At 42.5% G+C, this 25169-nt stretch overlaps 1 protein-coding gene and 1 non-coding gene across 2 annotated transcripts in view; both read right to left on the bottom strand.

The window, feature by feature from the left end:
- LOC103177767 (junction-mediating and -regulatory protein) overlaps window positions 1-25169 on the bottom strand; it is an 85479-nt gene that overhangs the window by 41120 nt on the left and 19190 nt on the right. The window contains exon 2 of the mRNA XM_007892082.2: window positions 23761-23934. Within this exon, the coding sequence (XP_007890273.1) occupies window positions 23761-23934 (174 nt within the window). The remainder of the gene's footprint in view (window positions 1-23760; window positions 23935-25169) is intronic.
- On the bottom strand, window positions 305-385 carry trnat-cgu. Its single transcript has one exon. It is a non-coding gene; the product is annotated as a tRNA-Thr (tRNA).

Genomic DNA, 25169 nt, shown 5'->3' with positions numbered 1-25169 from the left:
TAGATTGTAAATTTAATTGACTGTACATTCTGTGGGTGAAACAGCAGCCAATTGTGCACAGCAGTGCCCCACAACCAGTCGTGGATTAAATAATAAAAAAAATTTCAAGGGATTATTACCCCCGAACAACCAATCCACCAATCGACTAACAACTGGGTACCTACTTACTGCTAGGTGAACGTGTGGAGTAAGGAAACTTGCTTAAGGTTTTGAATATAGAAAAAACTATACTGATGAAGACCCGGTTATTAGCAATATTCTTTTAAACAAGTGGTATCTGTTCAGGTTCCAGTCACAATCACTTCGCCCTCTCTGGGAATCGAACCCAGGTCCTCTAGCTTACGAGGCGAGTGCTCTAACCACTAAGCTACAGAACTCCACGGACAGTGAAGAATGTATAAGCAAGGTGCTGCCACATATATTATATCGTATGCCTCTCTCCTATTGGACTTTTTAGTAGATGTCACTATGACCAACATATAAATAGTACATAAGTGGCATTCTTGCAAACAAAATAAATATTTTATTTCGATAACGGTCATTTTTAAAAACAATACTTTTGGAGCCTGGAGTCGTGCAGTTCTAAACATCCAAATATCTGATGAAATGATCTCAATAATACTGTGTTACATTTCCAAGTGGATCGGTTTGCACAGCCTAACTGTATGGTCGGTGTATAATGCCATCTATTACTGTGCATTAAGGGAAGAAGAACATCTTTTAAGGGCGGACACAAAAAAGGGTAAATGTCAAATCATTTTCCAATGTAACAATGATTATAAATAGAGGAATAAATACTTACATTTATTTACAAACATCATCCACCCTCCCTCTTCCCACCATTATCATGGCTGAATAGCCTTGAATAGCCATGAAAGAGAGGCATGCTGAATCTTTAATGTGCTAATAGGATTAGAACAATGGTGTCGGCTTGAGCGGTTGACTCTGATAATATTGCTGCTTAAAGTGAATCACCCCAGGCAGCGACTTTCAGTTATTTCAGCAATGGAATATTTTATTGTTCACTGCAGGAAATCACAAATATCCAGAAGCATTGTACGGTTATCAAAAAAGGGATGCTAGACAAGATACAGTGTACTGTTTAATCCACCCAGGGTTTTGCACAACAGTGGGTTGATTCCACACTGAATTAAGTATGTGGTCAACGGCTCAGCTACAAAGCGTCAAAACACTTTATTTGTTATTGCACCGTCTGTAGAACAGGAACCAAATAGGTCCACACCCTGGCTTGGCTGATTTAATGAATCTCTGATGAAGTCTTAAGATATTGCAATCTCCAAAATACATGGGGGGTGGGTGGGGGGTAGGGAGAGACAGAATAGGTCCACACCCTGGCTTGGCTGATTTAATGAATCTCTGATGAAGTCTTAAGATATTGCAATCTCCAAAATACATGGGGGGTGGGTGGGGGGTAGGGAGAGACAGAAGAAGAACCAGGCATACTAGTTGAAAGGGACACCTTTGCTCTGTTTAGGGAGTTTCAGCTCTTCATTACAGCTTGCTCACTCATATGCACTTTGGTGGCAGCATTGAGCTGACGTCTAGAAGACATGATATTCTGAACTCTAATGAACCCAGGAAAGTCCCAAATTCTATCCCCATTTGATACAGTGCAAGTTACAATGCAGTGGTTTCAATGCTCCTGGGCGAGGGAAGGGAAAAAAACTTGAAACATGGAAGTCTGATATGCCTAACAGCTAAGTCGAATAATAATAATTGGGAACTAGAGAAGATCAAGGGAGTATGTTAACCTACAAACTGAATGTGGATGCATATGGCGGTATAAGACAAGTAGAGTTTCTATAATTATTGGTGCAATTGGGACTGTTGTAAGACAATTCAGAAATGGCTTGACAATCTAGCTGACCCATCTCTGAAAACCACTTAGAAACTAGACCGAACGAGTGAACTAAACAGCAAAAACATACTAATAATAGTATAAATAATTGTTGCATTCGATGTAGCACCTTATCACGTCATCAAAATGTCTCAAAATGCTTCACAGGATTTGGTGGTGGGTTTCTGCAAGTGTCAGACACTTGGCACATAGTGAGTGTAGAGCTATGCTATTAAAGGCCTGGGAGCAGATGAATGGTCCAGTCTTTTGGACAATGTCTAGAGGAAGGAGCGCTAAAAGAGGCAACATATTTCAATACCCAGCACTGACACCTCTCATATCAAAGAGCATAAGATCCATCCATCAGTTGCTGACAAAGGTTTAACTACAGTACGATGACCAGATTCTTCCCTTTAAACTGTATTTTATTTGTGAAGTGGTTTCACCTCATTGCACGTATGTTTTTTCTCAGTGGACCCTAACAGTTATTGCAACCAGATCCTGTTGCCTTTTAGAGGAGCTGTAAGGATAGTGGGGTTGAGTTTGTGGCAATGTCAAATTACAGGCTGACCCGGTTACAATGTGCCCTGATTTAGCACTGCGACACGGTGACACTGCGCTGTGCTAGAAGCGCTTTCATTGCTGATGTCACCTCCTGCAAGATGAATACATTATAAATGGATTGCGCCGAGGGGAGCGGGCGTGAGGAGGGAACAGGCTAGAGCTGCGAGTTATTATATTGATATCGGTAAGATTGCTGATCACAACTGCTCACAGCCTCAAACTTGCCAACACTTTACTAAACAATCCATAGAGTGACATTCATATTATCAGGCACCTCTAATGATTTGTGGCCAGATTAGCTGTTATTTACGCTGTAATAAATGCAAAAGATATTTAAGTTGCTTGGTTTTATGGAGTAACTGTTTCACCCTAGGTCACTGATGCGTGCTGCCATTCACACAACAGGATTCATCATGGTCACAATACGAGTGGGAATTTCATATATGAAATAATATTGTGAGTTATAATAATAAGAGACTTTTGTGTACTTGGTTTGTGGGGAGTACTGTGGTCATTATAAATCTGTCTGAGTTAAGAGGCGATAACTAGGCTGACATTTTAATGCACTGGTAGGTGTCATCCTTCAGATAATAATAATCCTTGCATTTGATAGACGTCTTATCACGTCTTCGAGACATCTCAAAGCCCTTCACAGAATATACTGTAAAGTGAATTGACTGTATATTTTGTAGGAAAAACCCGGCAGCCAATCGCGCACATCAGTGTCCCACAAACAGTCGTGGATTCAGTGACCAATTTTTTTTAAGGAATTTGTACCCCTGGAAAAGCGATCTGCCAATCGACTGACAACCAGTTTCCTACTTACTGCTTGGTAAACCGAAGCGTGTGGATTAAGGAAACTTGCCCAACGTTTCACCCTGCCGGGAATCGAACGCAGGTCTACTCGCTTGTGAGGCAAGTGCTCTAACCATTACACTACAAGACTCCACTACGCTAATAATCCTTTCTGATTATAGCGCCTTTCACACCGGGACAAAGACTTACAGGAGCTACAGGACTGCACCTGAGACATTAAACCAGGGTCCCATCTGGCTATTCAGGTGGGCACTATTCAAAAGAAAAAGGATTTTCTCCCCTTGTCCCTGCCAACAATCCCCAGATAAAATTGGTAATTCGTTCATTTCACGGCTGTTTGCGGTCTAATGCTGTAAGCAAATTGGCTGCTGCATTTGCCTAGAAAATAGTCACTAAAACATTACAGTATAATCTTGGCGCTGTATCAAATGCAAAAATTATTTAAGCTGCTTGGGTTTAGGGAGTAACTGCTTTGGGTTTTACTCATCAGAAATGTTATTTTTATCTCGTTAGTTCATATCATATTTAAAAGAGCAAAAATTCTAAGATAATATGTATAATTCTCGCAGAAGGTTCACTGACACAGCCTCATAGTCAGCATTTATCAGTTCTGGTCATTTACCTTATGTTCATTTTTTTTAAAATAAAAGTTATCAATTTGGAAAAAATATAAGAACGTTTTCATTGTCACCTGAACAGTATGGGTGGTGGTGAGGAGGGGGATATTTAAATGCAATGCAGGGAACAGCTGCAAGGGGAGGTAACATGTCAGAGAGAAAAGTCTCGCTGTGAGGTAGCAGAGCACAACACAGGGCTATTCAGAGAACACGTGGCACAACATGCCACGTTGCAACAAAGCAACAATGTGTGTCAGCCTGTCTCGGTTGGTAACACACTCGCCACTTACTCAGAAGGTTCAAGTACATTCAGACTTTAAAACTCATGTAGTCCAATGCAGTGCTGGGGACATGCTGCACTGTTGGAAGAGCGATACTTCAGATTAAGCGTTTAAACCGAGTTCCCAGCTGTGTTTGTTCAGGTGGACTTTAAAGTTCCCATAGCAATATTCAACAATTTGAATTTATAAAGCGCCCTCACTCAGGCTAGCGTTCCAGAGCGCTTGACCGTGGCAGAGCACGACACCAAGTTTCTCCCAGTGTCCTGGCCAACAATCCCCCAAATAAAACTGGTCATTCACTTCATGGATGTTCCTGTGCGCAAATTGGCTGCTGCATTCGCCTACAAATTACGAATCACTATACTTTATAGTATTTGTAAATCCCGAGAAGCGCAAATATATAGGACATCTTGCGTTTTTCTTTATGGAACGTCCAATACCGTCAGGAACCGTTCACAATGTTGCTGAATTTTACCTTTCGACAAACATTTTGGTTGATGCGAGTGAAGTGATCAAATGCAGATTTATTTTTTTAAAAAGGTACAGTTAATCAATGTAATTCTCCAAAGTTTATCCGCAGTTTTGGCCTAAGGATCTTTCCCCATTTTTAGATCAATGCTCAGAATGCAACATTTTCCTGTCTGTCCGCAGACAAAAAAAATTGAGTACACAATGAATAAGAGTACGAGAAAGAGAGAAGGTACAGAGAATGAGAAAGAGGAAGAAGGAAATAAAGGGGTACAGGAGGCTCATATGGAAGTGAGGCACATATACACAAACACAGATAGAAAAGCAGGCGCTCACAAATTCATGCACACACACAGCAGAGAGAGCAAGAAATGATGGACAGACAAAGAGCAAAAGAGAAAGACATTCTTACAGGTCTCATACGGCCAGCAACATCAGAAATAGATCTCGTGCTGGTTTCAAGAGGCAGGTAACGCAGGACAACAACAACAACAAGATTCCATTTATAGAGCGCCTTTCACGTCGGGAGGACGTCCCAAGGACGAGAAACGGAGAGAGAGAAGCAAGGCAGTTGCTGAGACGTGAGCCAGGAAAGTGGACGAAGCACTGAGCCCCATGTTGTACAGTGTCTCTTACCACAACATAGCAATTGGCTGACTCCCAAATGCACATTATAAATGAGATGGGATTGCTTAATCTGCTTATGTTTGCGCTCAGGGTCAGGTGCACTCTACCCCCTCCCCCCATCCCTTCCCCTGTGCATAGATTGTATTACAGCTTTTAAATTCCACATTAGATATCCATTATGCTATGAATAATTCAGGTAACCACTTGTGGCTTCAACTTTTTCTTAAATATTCCTTTTTTCCCCACACAACAGATTTAAATTGAGGCCAAGACTGAGGCCCTCCTGATTGGCTCGCGCCTGCGCCTCAGCACCTCAGGCTCTGGCAGCATCAACCTCCATGGTTGCACACTACAACTCACCGCCAGTCAGGAACCCAGGTGTCTTGTTCAACCCTCAACTATCTTTTCTCCCCCACATTCAAGCCATGACCTGCTCTGCCTTCCCTCACCTCCAAACATCGCCCGACTCCGCCACTACCTCACCCCTCAGGCCACTGAAACTCTTGTTCATGCCTTCACCACCTCCAGGCTCGACTGTGCAAACCTTCCTGTCGACCTTCCCAACTCCTCCTCCACAGGCTGCAGATAATCCAGAACTCTGCAGCCCGTGTCCTCTCCCGCACCAAATTCCATGACCCCATCTCCCCCGACTCCACTGGTTCCCTATCCTTCAGAGGATCCAGTTCAAGATCCTGGTCCTCACATACAAAGCCCTCCTTGGCCTCGCCCCACCCTACCTCTGCGACCTCCTAATCCCCTACCAACCCGCCCGTTCCCTCCGCTCATTCAGCTCTGGTCTGCTCCACATCCCCCGAACCACCCGCTCCACCATTGGCAGGAGAGCCTTCAGCCGCTCTGCCCCCAACATCTGGAATTCCATCCTCCAGTCACTCCGCCTCGCCCTCTCCTTAGCCTCCTCAAGTCCCGCCTCAAGTCCCTCCTCTTTGACTATGCCATCGTCCACCCCCCTTCCCCTCCCCTCCCTTACCCCCCCAACGTCAGCTCGGGTCTGAAATGTGGTACCCTGTCCAGGGCCTTGGGACGTCCTCCCGACGTGAAAAGCGCTATACAAATGTAGTCTTGTTGTTGTTAAATTGAGGGCAATTATAAGCCTGGGTGAGGATACGATGAGAAAATAATTAAATTTTTTTCTCTCTCTCGAGTTCTGTTCTTACTTTTGTATCACGTTAGTTACATTCTGTCACTGAAGGCACTGTCTCTCTGTAATCTCAGATCACATTGTAACTGACAGCGAGTACCAGCCAAGAGCAAGGTCAGTTATCAACTCAGCACTCCACACTCATACGGTCATTACAGTTTTCTTTCTGCAGTTCTGCTCAAATTACCTGAATTCACAGCAAAATAATTAATAATTGAACGCAATCAAGCCAAAAATATTTTGTTGCACCCTTCCCAGGCAATCTCAACTCAATCTGGCTCAGTGGGTCCCACTCTCGACTCTGGGACAGAAAATTGTGGGTTCAAGCGGTCTTGAGCTCAAACTCACTGTTGAAAATGCCATCCTTGGGACGAGTCGTTAAACCGAGCTCCTTTCTGGTGGTTTAAGTGTACTAAAACCTCTATGAATTAAATTTGAACAGGAACTACACATTTCAATGGTACATTGGCTAAAGCCATCCAGCCATGGGTAGTCCCATGTTTGAGCCCTTGGCTGCCCAAGTTAGTTGATTTAAGCCAGATGACTTCTGGACTATAGGAGGAGGAGGAATGGGAATAAATATACAATCAGAGCAAGAAGATAGCTGGGGAGGGGAGAGAGTGGGAGATTACACAGCTATGGTTCCCACTCCTGTTAATTTAACCAGTGGCCTCTGCTGCAAACTGCATGCGTGTGGGTATGGGATAAAAACAGTATCGGACTTGGCTTCACTTCCCCCTCCCATCTCTCATGATCTAACAGACTGCTGATACTCAGTGTCGAGGCTCATGCATAAAGAATCGCTGCTTGATTGCAATCCAATACAGGAAACAGGAAAACAAAAAACAAGCAAACACTGAAATACTAAGAGCTTAAAATAGTTTAAAATGACCCTTGATCAGAGACGCAAAGTATTTGAATGATCATGTCATGGGCGGCGGGGGAGAGGGAGAGGCAGGCAAAATGTACCAGAAACTTTTTCTCCTACTGACAACAATGGGGCTGGGCAAGACGTTGGACACTCTCTTCCTGCCTTCTGGATGTTTCCGTTGTTTTTCCTAACGTGAATGCAATATGCATAGGGCGGACTATGAAATGATAGACATGTACCTCAGATATTACATAGCACACACAAACACAGATTTATATACAATAATAATAATAATCCTTGCATTTGATATAGCGCTTTTCACGTCGGGAGGACGTCCCAAAGTGCTTCACAGAACACACAGTAAAGTGAATTGACTGTATATTTGTGGGCGAACGCAGCAGCCATTTGCGCACAGCAATGTCCCACAAACAGTCGTAGATTGAAAATGACCAATTTATTATTGTTTTTGGTTTTGGAGGGATTATTATTAGGCGTGTGGAGTAAGGAAACTTGCCCAAGGTTTCGCCCTCTGCCTGGAATTGAACTCAGGTCTCTCGCTTGCAAAGCGAGTGCTCTAACCACTGAGCTACAGGACTCCACGTTTGGCAACGGAATCAAGAAATCATACGCCAATTTCATGTTAGAATTTCTTTCTATCAATAACGATTCCATGCTGACCTATCTCCCTTTTAGTCTGACTTGTCCTGAACATGTGCCCTAATTCTAGAGACTTGACATTGCCCCTTTTGCACAACCAATGGGAGCTGTGAGTTAGTGCCAAGTCAGCGTGACCTACATTTGTTCTGTGTATCTCCCCTCGCCCCAAGTTGTGGTTGAAACAAAAAACTAAAGAGCAGAGGCTCCAGTCATATGTACTCCCACTCTAAGGCCCTGAGCTGTGGTGGACAATCCATGGCCTGTGGGCCGGAAGTGGTCCATGGGACTGTCGTGAAGTGGCCTGTCGAGCATTCACACTAATCTAGGTGAGTATGTTTTAAATCAATATTGTGATTCCAGTTTTCTCTTGATTTATTTTGTTGGTCGACCACTTCACTGAAGGAACGGCCAGTAACATCTAGTTACCTTATCGAGAATGATCTTAACATTTCCACACAATAGTAAAATAAAGCCTCTGATCTGGGTGAAGGTACGCTATCTTTAATTCACTGTATTTTCAGAGCAGCAATTTGGTTCATTCTGCTACAGAGGTGCTCCTGAAGAAAGGCTTTGTATTTTTGACGTCTACATGATTAGGGAATGAGATGCCAGTTTGGCTCAGTTGGTAGCAATCAGGCCTCTAGGTCAGAAGGTTATAAGGGTCGAGCTCCATGTTGGAATTTGAAGTCACAGTCTATGTTCACTGGTAATGTACTGATATATTCATTGTTAACATCAGTTTACATAGACTCGCTGTTGATATCACTTTATACATGGGTGGTCAGAAATTTTGTGAAGCACTTTGAGTCATTCTTAATCTACTAGGCTCTACAATAATAATTCTGGAATTTGATAATAGCGTCTTTCCTGTCGGGAGAATGTCCCAAAAAGCTTCACGGGATTTTTAATTGTAAAGTGTATTTTGTAGGTTCTGTATCAAATGCAGTTTTTTATATAAATGTGTTATGTGAAATAATAGACAACTGAATGTGCTACAAGTCTGAGGGAGATTAGATGATGTAAACTCACAAAGATTATCTGCATTCTTATGTTTCAAACACACTGAATGCTGCGCTATCTGAACTGCAGCCTCCCCTGATGTATTTTAATGAGCACAAGCCCCAGTGTTCCCAACGTGTGCTCAAAACAGAACTGAAATTAAACTTCACGCAACTTCTAAACAAATTTTGAAGAAAACGTACAATTTGAGTCTAAAGCTACATAATTTTACTTTTTTAAAAAATCCTTTAAAAATCTCATGATACAATTTGAAAAGAGAAGGAAGTGTATCACGGTGTACAAGCCAACAATCCCTGATTAATTAGTCATTTACCTCATGGCTGTTGTAGGGCCTCGCTGCACACAAACTAGCTTCCACATTTACCTACCAAAATAGTCACTAAACTTAACTACAAGTGTTTTGCAATGTTTCAACGTTATAGATAAGGATAATTATCAAAAGTATTCAACCAGATGAAAGACATTTGACTGAACACATATCAGAGTGACCGCAACCCTCAAACTGGTATCAAAGCTAGTAACAACAGGATACAGGGTCAATAAATCGAGAGTCACCACATCACATTAAAAAACATATTTTACAAGATTACAAAAGAAGTTCGGCCCATTTCATCTCAATCTTGCAGGCAACCAATTCTATTATCTTCCCGTTAGAGACATTTTTGAAATGAGTTCAGTGACTGGTCATCACTCTTGCTGGAAACCATTTCCAGATGTTGACGTCCCTCTGTGTAAATAAATACTTGCTGGGGTCTATCTTACACTTGGCTTTCACAATCCTGAACTTACACTCTCTTGTCCTTCTAACTTGGCGCATCGGAAAGCATTGCTCCGGGTTTACTTGCACCATCCCAATCACCAATGGCACAGTCCATGGTCCTCCCCTCTGCTTGAAATCATTCTTTCCCATGATCTTGAAGACTATAGAATCCCTTAGCTCTCCATCTTTTTCTCACGCTCCTCCAACAAACCCAACACATTTAAATGCAAGTCAACACTGCTTAACAAATACATAATCGATCAGCATAACAGCATAATTGTTGTTGTTTCTTTCTCCTTCAGTTTCTCTGGTGACTGTTAGCAGAGTTTAATTGACTTGCGGAGGTGGCGGAACTAGACTGATGCTCCAGTGTGGTACTGAGTGAGCGAAGGATTGTTAAGAGATCCCATCGTTCACACGAGACAGACATTAAACCAAGGTCCCCACTGTTTGTTCCATAAAACCATTAGAAAAGAGAAAGAAATTTCACTAGGTATCCTACACAACAATGTCCCAGATAACCTGCTCATTCACCTCATGGCTGTTCAAGGAACCTTATAAAGTGCAATTATAATAATAATTCCCATTATTTTTACCCAACTCACTCTGCGTCCTCCCTTGACTCCAGGACCACTTCTGTCCTGACAGAATGTCTGTCAGACATCAAGTCCTGGACGAGAGCAAACTTTCTTCAGTTGAACGTCAACAAGACCGAGACTCTCCTGATTGGCTCCCGTCAGCGCCTCCACATCTCAGACGCTGATAGCATCACTATCCATTGATGCACACTCCACCTTCCTAAGCCAGTCCGGTACATTGGCATCTTGTTTGACCCTCAACTATCCTTTCTACCCCACATCCGTGCCATGACCCGCTCTGCCTTCTGCCACTTCCGCAACATCACCCGGTTCCACCACTGTCTCACACCGCAGGCTGCCGAGACCCTCATACACACATTCATAACATCCAGGCTTGACTATGCAAACTCCTTGCTTGTCGGCCTCCCCAACTCCTCCCTCCATAGGCTGCGGATCATCCAGAACTCTGCAGCCCATGTCCTCTCCCGCACTAGGCTCCGTGAGCCATCCTCGCTCGACTCCACTGGCTTCCCATCACACAGAGGATACAGTTCAAGATCCTGGTACTCACCTTCAAAGTCCTCCATGGCCTCGTTTCCCCCTACCTCTGCAACCTCCTAACCCTCTACCAATCTGCCCACTCCCTCCGCTCAGAAGGCTCCGGCCTGCTTCATATCCCCCGTCTCACCCGCTCCACCATTGGTGGGCCAGCCTTTTACCACTCTGCCCCCACCCTCTGGAACACTATCCCGTAGTTCCTCTGCCTTGCGCCCTCCCTTGCCTCCTTCAAGACCCGTGTCAAGACTCTCCTCTTGGATCACCCTCCTTCACCCCATGCCCTCCACTCTCCCTGATCCCGAACTCGCCTCCGAAACACTGACTGTCCAGCACCTTGAGATGTCCTCCCGACGTGAAACGCACTATACAAATATAATTTTAGAGCACTCGCCTTGCAAGCGAGACACCTGGGTTCAATTGCAGGCAGGGTGAAACCTTGGGCAAGTTTCCTTACTCCACACGCCTAATAATAATCTCTCCAAAACAAAGCAATCATAAATTGGTCATTTTCAATCCACGACTGTTTGTGGGACACTGCTGTGCGCGATCGGCTGCCGTGTTTCGCCCACAAATATACGGTCAATTCACTTTACCGTATATTCTGTGAAGCGCTTTGAGACGTCGAGAAGACGTGAAAAGCGCTATATCAAATGCAAGGATTATTATAATTTTGTTCTTGTTGATATAATGTCTCTGGCTCCAAGGTGACATGCATGGCAGAGGAGTATCGTAATCAAGCTAGCCCTCTTTGGCGGTCTCATTGGTTCGGTTCCTGAGCCAAACGGTTCCGCAGTATTCCAGGGCACTGCCGATGATAGCACAGTCAGGCTGGCTCATCAGCAGGACTTGTAAGGGTAGATCAGTCACTGGGGGCAAGGACACTTCGCACTCTGCTCCTGTTAACCTGCAAGCCAAAGCATTAATGGGAACCAGGATCCTAGCTGATAAAGCAGCGGGAAACTTGCCAGGCAATGCTCTCGATGGCAAGCTATACTGTTTTAGCTGGCTAGACTCCAGCAGTACTCCAACGCACACTCTAGGGTCTCCAAGCCTTGTTTTTTGCCAACCTGCGCCTAATACTTTCCAGAATTAGGTAGGCAGGATGCCTCCCTCCAGGGAGAGAGTGCGCAGTCCATTCCAACAATCTACCTGTGGTATTTCCACAAGTAAATAGGATGCATGGAAATCTCAGCTTGGTTTGGATACTCCTAAGCATGGTGATAGGTTTCCATATGTGTCAAACACCCGGCTGACCCTCCAAAAATATACTGTGATGCCTTATCATGTCCACGCTATAATAGACAGCCTCTTATATATAAAATGTAAAAACTAGCCTTTTAAGAATGAACATTCATTAAATTGACAGTAATTAATCAATCTTTTACTCTGTGTGAGTGAAAGTTAAGACGAACATTTATAATTGCTGTTCGGGTGAAGTTTAATTTACAGAGTTTAATCAAAATCTCCTAATCACAAACAATAAAAACTGCAAGGATTTATTATGCTGATAAACTACTCTGATAAAGAGAAATAAAAGTGCAAACTGTGGCAGATTCTAAGATACCAGGTTAAATGGTTATAGGGCCATTATGTTCTTCTCTGAACAATAGAGAAAACAAAATCAGCGACTAGAGCAAAAGTGCCACGTGTAGTATCAATTTATAGAGCATCCATTAAATCAATAATCTCACACAGGGTAAAAGATTTAAGACAAGGCTACTCATTTCCAGATACTCAGATATTCATTCGCACCTCCCCCATGTTCTCTCTCTGCATCTCGCTTATGCACAATCACAAAACAATGTCCACTCTACCTATGCATTTTATATTTCCTGGTAAAAGGTTACAATATTTCATTTCTGCTGAAGAACAGCCAAAGAGGATTTGGTAGTATATTTTTGGGGACCCGTGTGATCTCAAAACCTCTTAATTAATCCAAAAAAATCCCCAAAGTGCAAGCCCAGTACATCTCTGCTAATATTGATCTGCAACTGAAAACTCAGCCCTTCAGCAGCATGGCACATTACACTAATGCAATATACATTGCTCCCAAACATGTCGATCAATCACTTTGGGTCACAACGTTACTGGCAGGGTAGTCGTTCTTAACTGATCACACACACAATGTTAGTAATTCATGCTCTATTGGTAGGGTTTTTAAATGTTCCCTCTCCCACCCCTATCTTCTCTAACAATTGTTCATGTAAAGTTTTATCCAAAAATAAACACAATCATTCTATGCAACCGCTATTATCAGCAACCAAACAAGCCAGGAACTAAAAACCTTTAGCTCTCCATAGAATTACATAGAACATACAACACAGAAACAGGCCATTCAGCCCAACTGGTCTATGCCGGCATTTATGCTCCACATGAGCCACCTCCTGCTCAACTAAGCCTATCAGCATAACCTTCTATTCCTTTCTCCCTCATGTACTTCTTTCTCTAGCTTCCCATCACGGACACAAATTGACCAATACTCTTTGTTAGCAAATTAATTTTCGTAACAGATTATTTACCTCCCTCCATCAAGGAAACAACAAATAAAAACTACTTGTTCAACACTTGCAGAGGAGATTCCTCCCAAGGCAAAACACTAAATATATGACATGGCACCTACCAAATACTGACATGTAACTTTTGCATTACAGTCTACAAGTACAGCATCGTAATAGTAATCACTTACAGTTTATCAATCAGCAACATAACATGCACCAACATAAACAGGCCTGCAATTCCAAGTTACACTCTACAATTCGTCACACACCATTTCACATGTACCAACACAAGACTATGACACTAAAGAGTACTCGGCAGCTGATCACACAATATTATATGCCACTTGGTAATTCTTTCCACGAGATTCAGACTAAGTGGTTCTCTCTTGCTCCCTTTCTTTCCCACCACACAAAACACATTACAGTAGTTTGTTAAACTACCCTCTTTGCTGGCATTTTTTTAAAAAATACTCAAAACTCTAGAACTTGTCGTAAGCTCTTAACTACGATAAGACTTTCTTGTAACTACAGTAGAAGCCAGATAGAATGTGGATTTGCTTATAGTGCAATGGTGTACAGACACTATCCAATATTAATTCCCGCAGCAAGCTGGCTCACTTTGGTTCGATGGCCAGACTCTCCCTAAAAATAATATAAATCATCCTTGCATTTCATATACTGTATTGCTTTACATGCCAGGATGTCCCAAAGCACTTCACAGCATTTATTATAAAGTGATAATGTTTTTGAGGGCAAATGCGACAACCAATTTTGTACACAGTAATGTCCCAAACACAGCCACAAAGAGAACAATCAACTTTATTTGGGTGATTGTGGACCAAAACACCGGGAGAAACTCTCTCCTTGAATAGTAGCATGGGATCTTTAATATCCACCTGAACAGGAAGATGGGGCCTTGGTTTAACATCTTGTCTGAAGGACGGCATCTCCAACAATGCAGCACACCCATCACTGCATTATTACACTGTCAGTTTAGACAATGAGTTCCTGACGTGGGGTTTGAACCCACAAACTTCTGACTCGGAGACGAGAGTGCTAACAATTGCACCAGGCTGACATAAAATGGATGACTTCAGGATCATTAGGTTATTGCCACCAACATCAACATAATGACCTGGAGGTTGACCATTTGGGCTTTCAAAGCACTGGAAATGGCCGACTTCCAGGTGATGAGGTTGTGGCCAAAGTCACTTCCTGCCCATCGTATGTGTTCAGTGCACAGGAAATGATATCGGTGAATGGCAACCTCATACCTGAGTTTGGCAGTCAGAAAGACAATTTATAACAATTCTGCTCATCTCCTGCTGGGATTAATATCGTTAGTTCCCTATGTGTTATTTTTTTTAAGCAGAGGAAGGGAGCCAGCTGGCAGCACACAGAGTAAAAACAACTATATGGCCCCTTCATAATGTGGGTTGGGGGTTTTTCCGATTCTAATAACTGCATCATACCCGGCTCTACTGTATTAACACAGACCTGATAACTAGAAGATACTTTAACATTTCATAAACAGTGGCTTGGCAGATTAATTACACATATAGCTACAGAATACACAGCGACAGTCAAACCTACAACAATAACAATAAAATTACATTTGTAAAGCACCTTTCACGTCGGGAGGACGTTCCAAGGCGCTGGGCAGACAGAGTTACGGACCCAAACTGGGGGTCAGGGTGGGTGGGTGGGGGGGTGGGGGGGGCGGGGGGAGGAGCAGGGAGATCGAAAGCACGGTCAAAGAGAATAATCTACAAACAACAACAACAAGATTTCATTTATAGAGCACATTTCACGTCGGGAGGACGTCCCAAAGCGCTGGTCAGTTGGGTCGGGACCCGAGCAGGGGGGAAATGGTCAGGGGAGGGAAGGGAGAGAGCGAGGAGGGGGTAGAGAGTCGAGAGGTCTACAAAATCTATTAGGAAAACAGAAATGTGCAATAGTTCAAGATTCTAGGTTCAAACTTTCCAGGAGCCTTGACTTTCCAGTACTGACACAACAACAAACAACACACAACAATTATACAGCGTCCTTCACACAGAATAATGTGTCAGAGACCTTTACGATGGTGGGGCGGATAGGGGAGACGTGTGTGTGTGTGTGTGTGGCGGGGGGGGGGGGGGGGGAAGGGAGGGGAGGAGGTGATTCAGGCATGGTCGAAGAGATAGGTCTGAATTGAACACAGACAGAGATGAGATGAACAAGAAGTGGGGCAGGAAGAGATCACTATTAATAGACCAGACACACCATATAGTATTTTCTGAAAGGAAGCAAAGCAGCTGATTATACCGCAGACAAGATAACCAGGTGCTCAAGAACAAACCTGGTTGAATTATGCGCAGCGTAACCCCCGCAAACAAAATTAAAAGCCCGAGCTTCAGTCTTGGCTGAACTCTACAACAGTAACAATTCAACCCAATTCTCAATTCTCCCCTTGGATTATTTCCATTAGTTCCCTCTGTGCTTTCTCAATGGAAAACCCTCAGTTTATCTCCTCCCTTCTCCCTAAGCAAGCTGATGTTATTCTTTGCAAATCACAGATAAGAGTTCCTGAAGGCAAAATATAAATTCTTGATCTATAAGTTGATTTCAGGCAATTTGCATATCTTTTTTTAAAAAAAAGCCTTCAGTGTTGTGTTGATAGCAGTCAATAGAGAGACAGCCGTTCTCCACTTATGAAAAGAGTTGATCTCAGGTGAGCCTTTCTTGAAGTCACAGCGCTATCTGTGTAAGTAGTAACATGATCTAAAAGATAATAGTGTTAACATCTGCACGTCTCACATTCATTCACAAAAGTGATAGAAAGCTGGTATCCATTCAGACTCTGTTGACCATAATTTAGCCAGGCTTGTTCTTGAACACCTTATGTCTTATATGCAGGGTATCTTATTTGAGCACAATCAGCTTGCGCTGCAGACCAAATAACATCTTGCATGTACATTGCACCCTTCACGTATATCAATGGCATCTTGGAGGACTGCACAATGACAGGCTCGGACGCCAAGCTGGAGAGAAGGGAGAGGGCTTTTTTAGTGGGATTTAAAGACGGGTGGGGGGTAGATAAAGAGTAAGATGGAGGGAGCTCCAGAGGTTAGAGGGTGGTAACTAAAAAATTTTTATTTTTTTTTGATTGGTTTCGAAAGGTCTGATCAGGTCTATATCAAAATAATGGCAATTTGCACTTGATTCAATGAAAACAGCTTCAATCCAAACAGAGGCCGAAGGGTTTCAATGGAATCAAACTCTAAATTAGGCATTGGTACCAAGCTAATCAAGTAAAATTTTAACAAGTTGAGGCTGGGAAAGAAGTACATAAATTGTATATGAGGTGGAAATAAAGTTATTTAAGTTAGTGATTTATGGAAGAGGAAAGAGGGAAAAGAAAGCCAGCAGAAGCAAAGGCTTAGGACAGTGTAGAGTTAATATTACAGTGGTACAGACACACTATCTGGGTACCTGTATGACCGGGCTCCTGTCAGTGTAACTGGGTGTGAGCTGAAATTCTCCAAAGCTACCGGCAGTCAAACAGTGAATAAAACATAAAAAGAAATGCAAGTGTTCTGGCATCCACACATAGTTTTGGACAACTAGCACAACCTTCACCAACCTACTTAAACTGGACTAAAATAATCCACCACTCCTGTTCATGAATTCAAGAGATAAAGACAATTTGAATGTACCTATGGCCAACTCATAATAGCTGAAAGCAGTTGCCAATGGTGGACCGGAGGGAACGAGGGACAAGCAGGAAGCCGGAGCCAGGCAAGCGTAGGTAGTGGAGTGGCAAGTAAGCAGGTCAGAGTGGTAGGGGACACCAGGGCGTGAAAGCATTTGTAGATGAGTGTGAGGATCCTGAAGTCGATGCATTCTGTGATAGGGAGCCAGTGAACTCTGGCGTGGAAACTCACTGACTCTTACTCATTCTTTTTCTCCCTCCAATTCTCTCTCACTCACTGATTTTCTATCTCTCTCTATAATTTGAAAAAAGGCATAATCCATATTACATTTCAAGAGAAAATTGGACAGATATCTAAAAATATGAAATTACCTTGGTATAAGGAAAAGATAGTAAATGAGTCTGAATGGAGTCAAAGAGCAGCACACAAAATGGCTTTGTTCTATGTTATATTTCACAATTGTACACATGCAGGTGAAGTTAGGATCAAAGTGTAGGTGAGGTCACTTTGACCCTAGAAACCTTGTACATAACAGTATGTTTGCTGGTCTCTTGCAGGCCCTGCATTCAACTCCCACGCTGAAGCTCTATACGAATAAATGGACATGCAGATAATTGGCAGAGCGCAAATTCCCTGATACTTTAACTCTATGACAACATTCACTTCTAATTAATCTCATTCTACAAACATTATGGGACATTTATTTTAATTGAAAGGTACTAAATATTTATACAGTAAGTTATAGTGTTACAACAGCCATTAAGTTAAAAGTAAGAAGGGAAGCCAAGGACATTTGTTTTTGAAGAAGAAAAACTGCATTCGACTTGTGGAATTAGTTATCAGCAGAGGCAACTGAAGCAGGCAGTACAATCAAGGTTAAGGGGAGCTTAAGTGTTTCCAGAAAGAAAGAGTCCAGGAATAATAACTTGGGTTGAGAGCTATCAAGGAGGGAAGGGCTCAATGTTTCCTGCCCTAATAATTCTTACATTCATTGTACACCGAATGGGTTAACAATCAAGGCGTGCAGGATGTAACAGGTTAATAATAATAATCCTTGCATTTGATATAGTGTCTTCAAGACGTCTCAAAGAGCTTCACAGCAAAGTGCAGTGACTGTATTTTATGAGGGAAAGGTGGCAGCCAATTGTGCACAGCAGTGTCCCACAAACAATTGTGGAGTGATTGGCCAAATTTTTTTAAAAAGGGATTATTATCCTCAGAAAGCGATCCACCAACTGATTAACAACTACGTTCTTACTTACTGTTAGGTAAACAGAGGAAAAATACCTGAAGCAACATACTGATGTTATTGCTAATATGTGGCTGTCAGCAATAGAGCAGGGCTCTCTGTGGTCAATATATAAACTGATGCTAGCAGGAATTTAAAAACAAAATGTAAAGCTGCAATTTGTAACGACAGCAAGAGAAAGAAATCTTTCTTACCAAAGGAAAATACCAGAGAGACATAGGTCATGAGACAACAAAAAGTACCTAACCTTTTGAAATTTCTGGGTTTTGACATACCTGATGATCTTTAATCATAAAACCAGGGCAACTAGCTTGAAGGAGGCACTGAGTTCAACACTGAACAATAACGAAGTACTATTTGTTAATGTAGAACCAGAATATGAATCATTCTCCATAGTCCTGCCCATTCCATTCAGTTTTTGATATTGTTCCCTATATTTCCTCAGAGAGTTGGGGAGGTAAGAGGGACTAAGCTGACTCTGAGGTGAAATGCTTGGCAACGGAGTATTGGAATTGAATCGACCTTCTGTGGCGGTCTCAGTAATCTTCTGAGTTAGACAGATTTGCTGTACTGCAAGGCACTGCTAATGACAGACCAACCAGTCTGGATCATCAGCAACAACAACAAGAAATTACATTTATATAGCGCCTTTCAGGTCAAAAGGAACTCCCAGTTAAGGGTTTGCATTTAGAGGGCAGACCAGTTACTGGGGCTATGGATTCTTTCCGCTCTACTGCTAACCCTGCAAGCCAAAGCCCTAACAGATAGGGTGGTCTAGTGGTCAGCAGGGAACTTGCCAGACAGTACTCTCAATGGAATCTATACAGCTTTAGCTCTCCACAACTGTCAGTGCATAGGGTCTCTTGTGTGTAGCAGGCTCTGTTGTCTTATCTAGTACCACAATTCCCATGTTTTCATGCAAGTGCTTATATCTAAGCAGTAATAACACTTATATAGCAGTAACATCTTCAGGAGCATCTAGAATCAAAGAAGGTTACAGCACAGAAGCAAGTTAGTCAGCCCATCAAGTCTCTGCTGGTTGTTTTTCTTCCATATTCTCCTGCTTACTCCCCCTCTCGTTTTCAAGCATCAAATTCCCTTTACAACAGTTCATGGGACTCTGCTTCAGCAATAATAATAATAATAATCCTTGCATTTGATATAGCGCTTTTCACGTCGGGAGGACGTCCCAAAGCGCTTCACAGAACACACTGTAAAGTGAATTGACTGTATATTTGTGGGCGAACGCAGCAGCCAATTGCGCACAGCAATGTCCCACAAACAGTCGTAGATTGAAAATGACCAATTTATTATTGTTTTTGGTTTTGGAGGGATTATTATTAGGCTCTGTGTGGAGTAAGGAAACTTGCCCAAGGTTTCGCCCTGACCTGCCGGGGATTGAACTCAGGTCTCTCGCTTGCAAAGCGAGTGCTCTAACCACTGAGCTACAGGACTCCACTCCAGCAACATTTTGTTGCAGAGAATTTCCCATGGCAAGCAACCTCAAATGACTAAGACCCATTTATTAAGTGCTGTGAGAAGAATTCTCAGCAGAATTGAACTGTTATTTCAATAACATCCCAGACAACCTTCACCAATAATTTTTTGTTAGTTTGATTTGCCATAGCTATTTAACCCTGCAGCTCAGAATTCATGTCTTGCTTAAAAAAAGTTCCCTAGTAAAACTCTTGAGCGATTATTAATATCAATATTACTTCCAAACCTTACTCCCATCTTCAGGAGACAAGCAGGTTCAAACAAATTGGCTTTAGCCACCCCTTAAGTATTGCTAACCTTGGGATGTCTGCACACTGCACACCTTGAATGTGAGCTTGGCAAGGTAGCAGACTAAACTTAATTGGCACAAATGAATATCAAAGACAATATTATTCAAAGATGCTGCCCAGAAATTTGCTCTTGATCTACTTAAGATACAACACCTGCCCTGTTACTGATCACAAGGAAATATTTTGCTAATGAAAGATTTCACTTCTGTACGTCAGTGTTAAAAGCAGTTAAATCACTGACTACGTTCTTGCATTGTTCCCACAATCCTCACTTTAGACCTGTATGACTTTAGACTGATTGAGCACTTCATAACAAAAAACACTGGGAGCACTTTTTAAAAAATGCGTTGCCAACTGCAAAGTTTAAATACCTGGGTTAGTCGCATATCGGGTTGCACAACATTCGTAAATTCACAGTCACAGGTACGTAGACAGCTGTCGGCAGTTAGGTAACAAGGCACAGGCAGGGTTAGGCCATTTCTTGGTCACAGGCCAAATAGAGAATGTAGGAAGTGCAGACTGAAAACAAACTAGTCTGAATATTACAAAGATTTTCTGTTAAAAGTAAACAAATTTCCATAACCAGCATTTTGTTAAATTGCGTTGAAAGACACAATTCAGATAATAATAATCCTGCATTTGATTAAACGCTTTTCACGCCTTCAAGACGTCTCAAAGCGCTTTACAGAATATACTGCAAAATGAATTGACTGTGCATTTGTGGGCGAAACACGGCAGCCAATTGCACGCAGCAGTGTCCCACAAACAGTCGTGGATTGAGTGACCAAATTATTATTGTTTTTTTTGAGGGATTATTATCCTCAGAAAAGCGATCCTATTTACTTCTAGATATTCTTGTATTTTAATAAGACATAGAATGTAATCACACATGGAGGGACTGTTGATTCCCACTCTGACCACTCGCAAAAGTATTAGCTGCTTGATGGCAGTGGAGCCACACTTGCTGCAGCTTCAAGAACTATCTTAAAACAAGTGTTTTGTTTTGCTTCTGTATTGTGTCCTCAAGCCAAATATTTAAACTAGCTCCACAACTAACTTGATCTTGTGAAATGGCACTGAGACCAAACAATGCTGTGAATTTGATACTTCAATTCTGGGAACTTGGTTCAAGACATTTTCAAAAATATAATAATATCCTTGCGTTTGATATAGCTCTTTATCACATCTTCGAGCTCAATTCGCATGGCTAGTTTGTGCTGGGAATGTTAAAACTATCTTTCTTTAGTGCATAAGTTTTATGAAATAAGTCATAAACTCATCAGAAAAAAAACACAAGAGGCATAAACAAAGATGACCATAATTACATCTAGTCAGACTGTAAGTCAATTTTCTTTTATAATTTAAGATTTCACAGAACTGTGGATAAACCTTGAATTCAATCTTAATTTGGAAACCGGTTTTCTACAGGTCTTAGAAAGAAATAGCTTCCAAATTGGGAGTTAAGAATTTTCCACAATTCTGCTCGATCATCAATTAAGACACAAGTGGCCATATAGACTAAAGTTAAGTGGAATTTGGGACATTAGAAATCTACTGAACAAAGAAATACATCATCAAAGAATGACCCAAGGTGGTTAGTTTCCAGACTGTCTGGAATAGTATTCAAAAAACACGCTGTAACTTAGAGACGTATCAAACAGAAGTAAGCCATTCAGCCCATCAAATCTGCTCAGATAACAATAACTTGCATTTATATAGTATCTTTCACATGAAGCTGAACATGAACACATGAACACATGAAGCTGTTTACAAAATTTAAATGATTTAAAAAGTGATTACATAGGCCAACTCACTGGGCAATCTATACCATAAACAGCAATGAGAAGAGCAACCAATTAATTTGGTCAATTTGGATATATTAGCTCAGAATTTTACTATTTTCAAGAATACTTCTTGTATTAAGGCAGAGAAGAAATACATGATCCGCTCAGTGGGTAAACTGAAAGCGCTTTCCAATTGCCCCATATCCGTTGGGCAGCTTGGCATGAGAGGCAGCAACTGACAGGGTTCAGAAGACTGATAAACTGTGTACGGACCCCGAGAACCGATGATTAGCAGCCCTGAAATTGCGCGATGAGGCGCTGAGGCAAGTGCACTCAAAGTTCTGCATATAATTCCTTTACTGATTACAGCTCAACACTGAGTAAAACCAGAAAAGTTGGAAGCGATCTCCAAATCTTCCACGCCCTTGAGATGTGGCAGGATTCCAATGATGTTTTAAACAACACTATCCCCACATGAGTTAAATGAACAAACTGCACAATGGGAAAGGGAGGGGGTGGGGGTTGAAATGTGCACTGTATTCCTCTTTGTGGAAGTCTTTGCAATACAAGGCAGTTACAGTAAAATCCACATAAGTCTGAAATGTGTAAATCGTAAAATCGCCCAAGTGTTACATCTGCCCAAGTCCCATGCAAGAGTTTATATTCTATGCAAATTTGACATAACTCATACTTGGCATAAGTCAGATTAAATGTATGGTCCCAATTCATACAATTTATGTGAGATTTACTGTAATTTGAAGCCCGTCCATTTATTCCAACAATAACAACTTGGATTTATATAGCGCCCTCCACGCCGGATGGCGACTCAGAGCGCTTCACAGTAACGGATCCCGGGGCCGAGCCAGGGGGAGTGGGAGGAAGGTGACCAAAGGCGCGGTCAAAAAGAAAGGTCTTCAGCCAAGACCTGAAAATAGGAAGAGAGTGGCTGAAGGCATGGCTGCCGAGGGTGGAGTGGAAGACTCGGGGGATGAGGAGGAGGCCAGACCCGGAGGAACAAAGGCAACGGGCACTGTTGTGAGGAGAGAGGTCAGAGAATATAGGGTGGTGCAAAGAATTGGAGGGATTTGAAGGCAAGGGTTAGGATCTTGAAGTCGAACCTCTCTGGGACAGACAGCCAGTGCAGTCTGGCAAGGACTGGGGTGATCGGGGAGCGGAGTTTGGTGAGGGTGAGAATGTGGGCAGCAGAGTTTTGTATAATCTGGATTTTGTGGATGGTAGTGGAGGGGAGACCGACGAGGAGGGCGTTTGAATAGTCCAGCCAAGAGGTGTCAAAGGCATGGACTAGGGTTTCAGCGGCTGTCGGAGAGAGGTATTGGCGGAGACAGGCGATGCATTGGAGGTGGAAGAAAGCGGTGCTGGTGAGGGACCGGATATGGGGGAGGAAGGATAAATTGGGGTCGAACCTGATGCCTAGGTTGCAGACAGGTTTGGAGAGTTTTAGGGAGAGGTCGGGTAGGTGGAGGAGGTGAGAACTGTGAGATTTTAGACGTTGATGAAAACCAAAGAGTATGGCTTCCGTCTTGTCAATGTTCAGCTGAAGGAACTTTGCGCTCATCCAGCCCCTGAGTTCTGACATGAGGGCTGACAGAACATCAGGCGACTGGGAGTTGCAAAGAGAGGTAGAAAAATAGAGGGCGTGGTGGTGGGTGACAACAGGCAGGTGGATGAGGCTGCTTGGCGGATATTGTGTATTTTAGATGAAAAGAAGTCCATGACCTCCTCGCACTTGGCATTGGATATGAAGATTGAGGAGGAGCCACGGAGGAGGTAGTGGGTGGTGGAAAAAAAGGATTTTAGGATTGTTTTTAGACTCCAAGACGATGTTGGAGTAGAAGGCCGTAAAGTAGTAGTAAAACTAGTAAAACAAACATTTACAGATTAGGGGAGTCTCTTACCTTGATCTGCTGGCGTCGTAACATGGCGAGCTCCCTCATGTCTCTGAATGGCTGCAGCAGGTACTGGTAGAGCTCTGTGGTTGCTTCAACCAGAGCAGCAAAAGCTTCATCTTCTTCCAGATAGAGGTCTAGCAGCTCCACCATCCTCTCCGTGGTCTTGTGTTTCTCTAAAAGCTACGAATGAATCAGAATGTATTTTACTGCTTGATCTTTCCAGTCAACTTTATTTTCTTGACCATGTATTGTTGGTCATGTGTTGATGCCTATAAATTCTCCCAATATTGGGATGTGGGCACACACACATCAGTCTAAGATGCTTATTCATTGAAAGGTATAATTGTCAGGAATCAATGTTTCGTTAGAAACTGAGATTTTTTCTTACGTGAAATTTCATTCAACCATAATATGAATCAATACAGTCTTTGGGTGTGGCCAAATGAAAACACTAAATACATATGACAAAATAAGCCAAACAAAATGTATTGAAATGTATGTTATCAATTAAAAACGTGAAGCTTTGAGGAAGCAAGTACAGTAAACTCACATAAGTCATAAATCCGGGTTGCAGGCAAACTTGCGCAAGTCGTATGATATCCGATTTAGACAATAATCTACACTGTGCACGTGTAATTCAATGCAGCCGGTGTTAGTGTGCATGTGGTAGTTTGTCATGTGGTGTCGTGTCAAGACTACATGTACCGTGACTCAATGCGTCTTCACACTGTCGCCGTAAGCGCACTTACCAGAAAACATTGGAAGCACATTCAACCGTGGAAAATGAAATTCTTCTGCACATGCATCAGCAGATCAATACTACATTTCACGCGATTCAATGCAGCTCCTTTCCCCCCCATTCTCTAACCACAGGAAAGTAGCTCCCTCTATTCTGTTCCAGTAAATGAAGAAAGAACAATGATTTTTATCGTGCCTTGTATCAAAATAACTCAAAGTGCTTCACAGGCAATTGCTGCCAAGTGTAATGACTGCATTCGTATGACACGTTTTCAATTTTGTCATTTATAGCAACTTTCATTCCCTCCCCTGCCTACACTTAACACTCCATTGGTCTTCAACCAGTCTCTGAGAGATGCCTGGGAACAGCCTGGGAAAACGTCCCTGATTTCTTGCACTCCGTTAGGTCCTGCATAACATAACAGATTGGGAATCTGTCATGTCTGTGTGAATCCAAATCCTACTTGTCACAGAACCTTGGAGCTCTGCACACATCAAAATATGGTACAGTGCAATACCTGTGGACAACATTTTAACATTATTCCCTAGATTAATCATCTTTCAATGCAAGCATACTGCAACTCCACAACTGCAGCGCGCAAATTGCGGAGAGATTACAGAGGTACGATCTTCGGTAATATTATCCTATTTTGGTTAAATCGTTCCTTCAGTACTTT

The sequence above is a fragment of the Callorhinchus milii genome, unplaced genomic scaffold (assembly GCF_018977255.1).
Source record: "Callorhinchus milii isolate IMCB2004 unplaced genomic scaffold, IMCB_Cmil_1.0 Scaffold1, whole genome shotgun sequence".
NCBI lineage: Eukaryota > Metazoa > Chordata > Chondrichthyes > Chimaeriformes > Callorhinchidae > Callorhinchus > Callorhinchus milii.
This window is presented reverse-complemented; position numbering and strand designations above follow the sequence as displayed.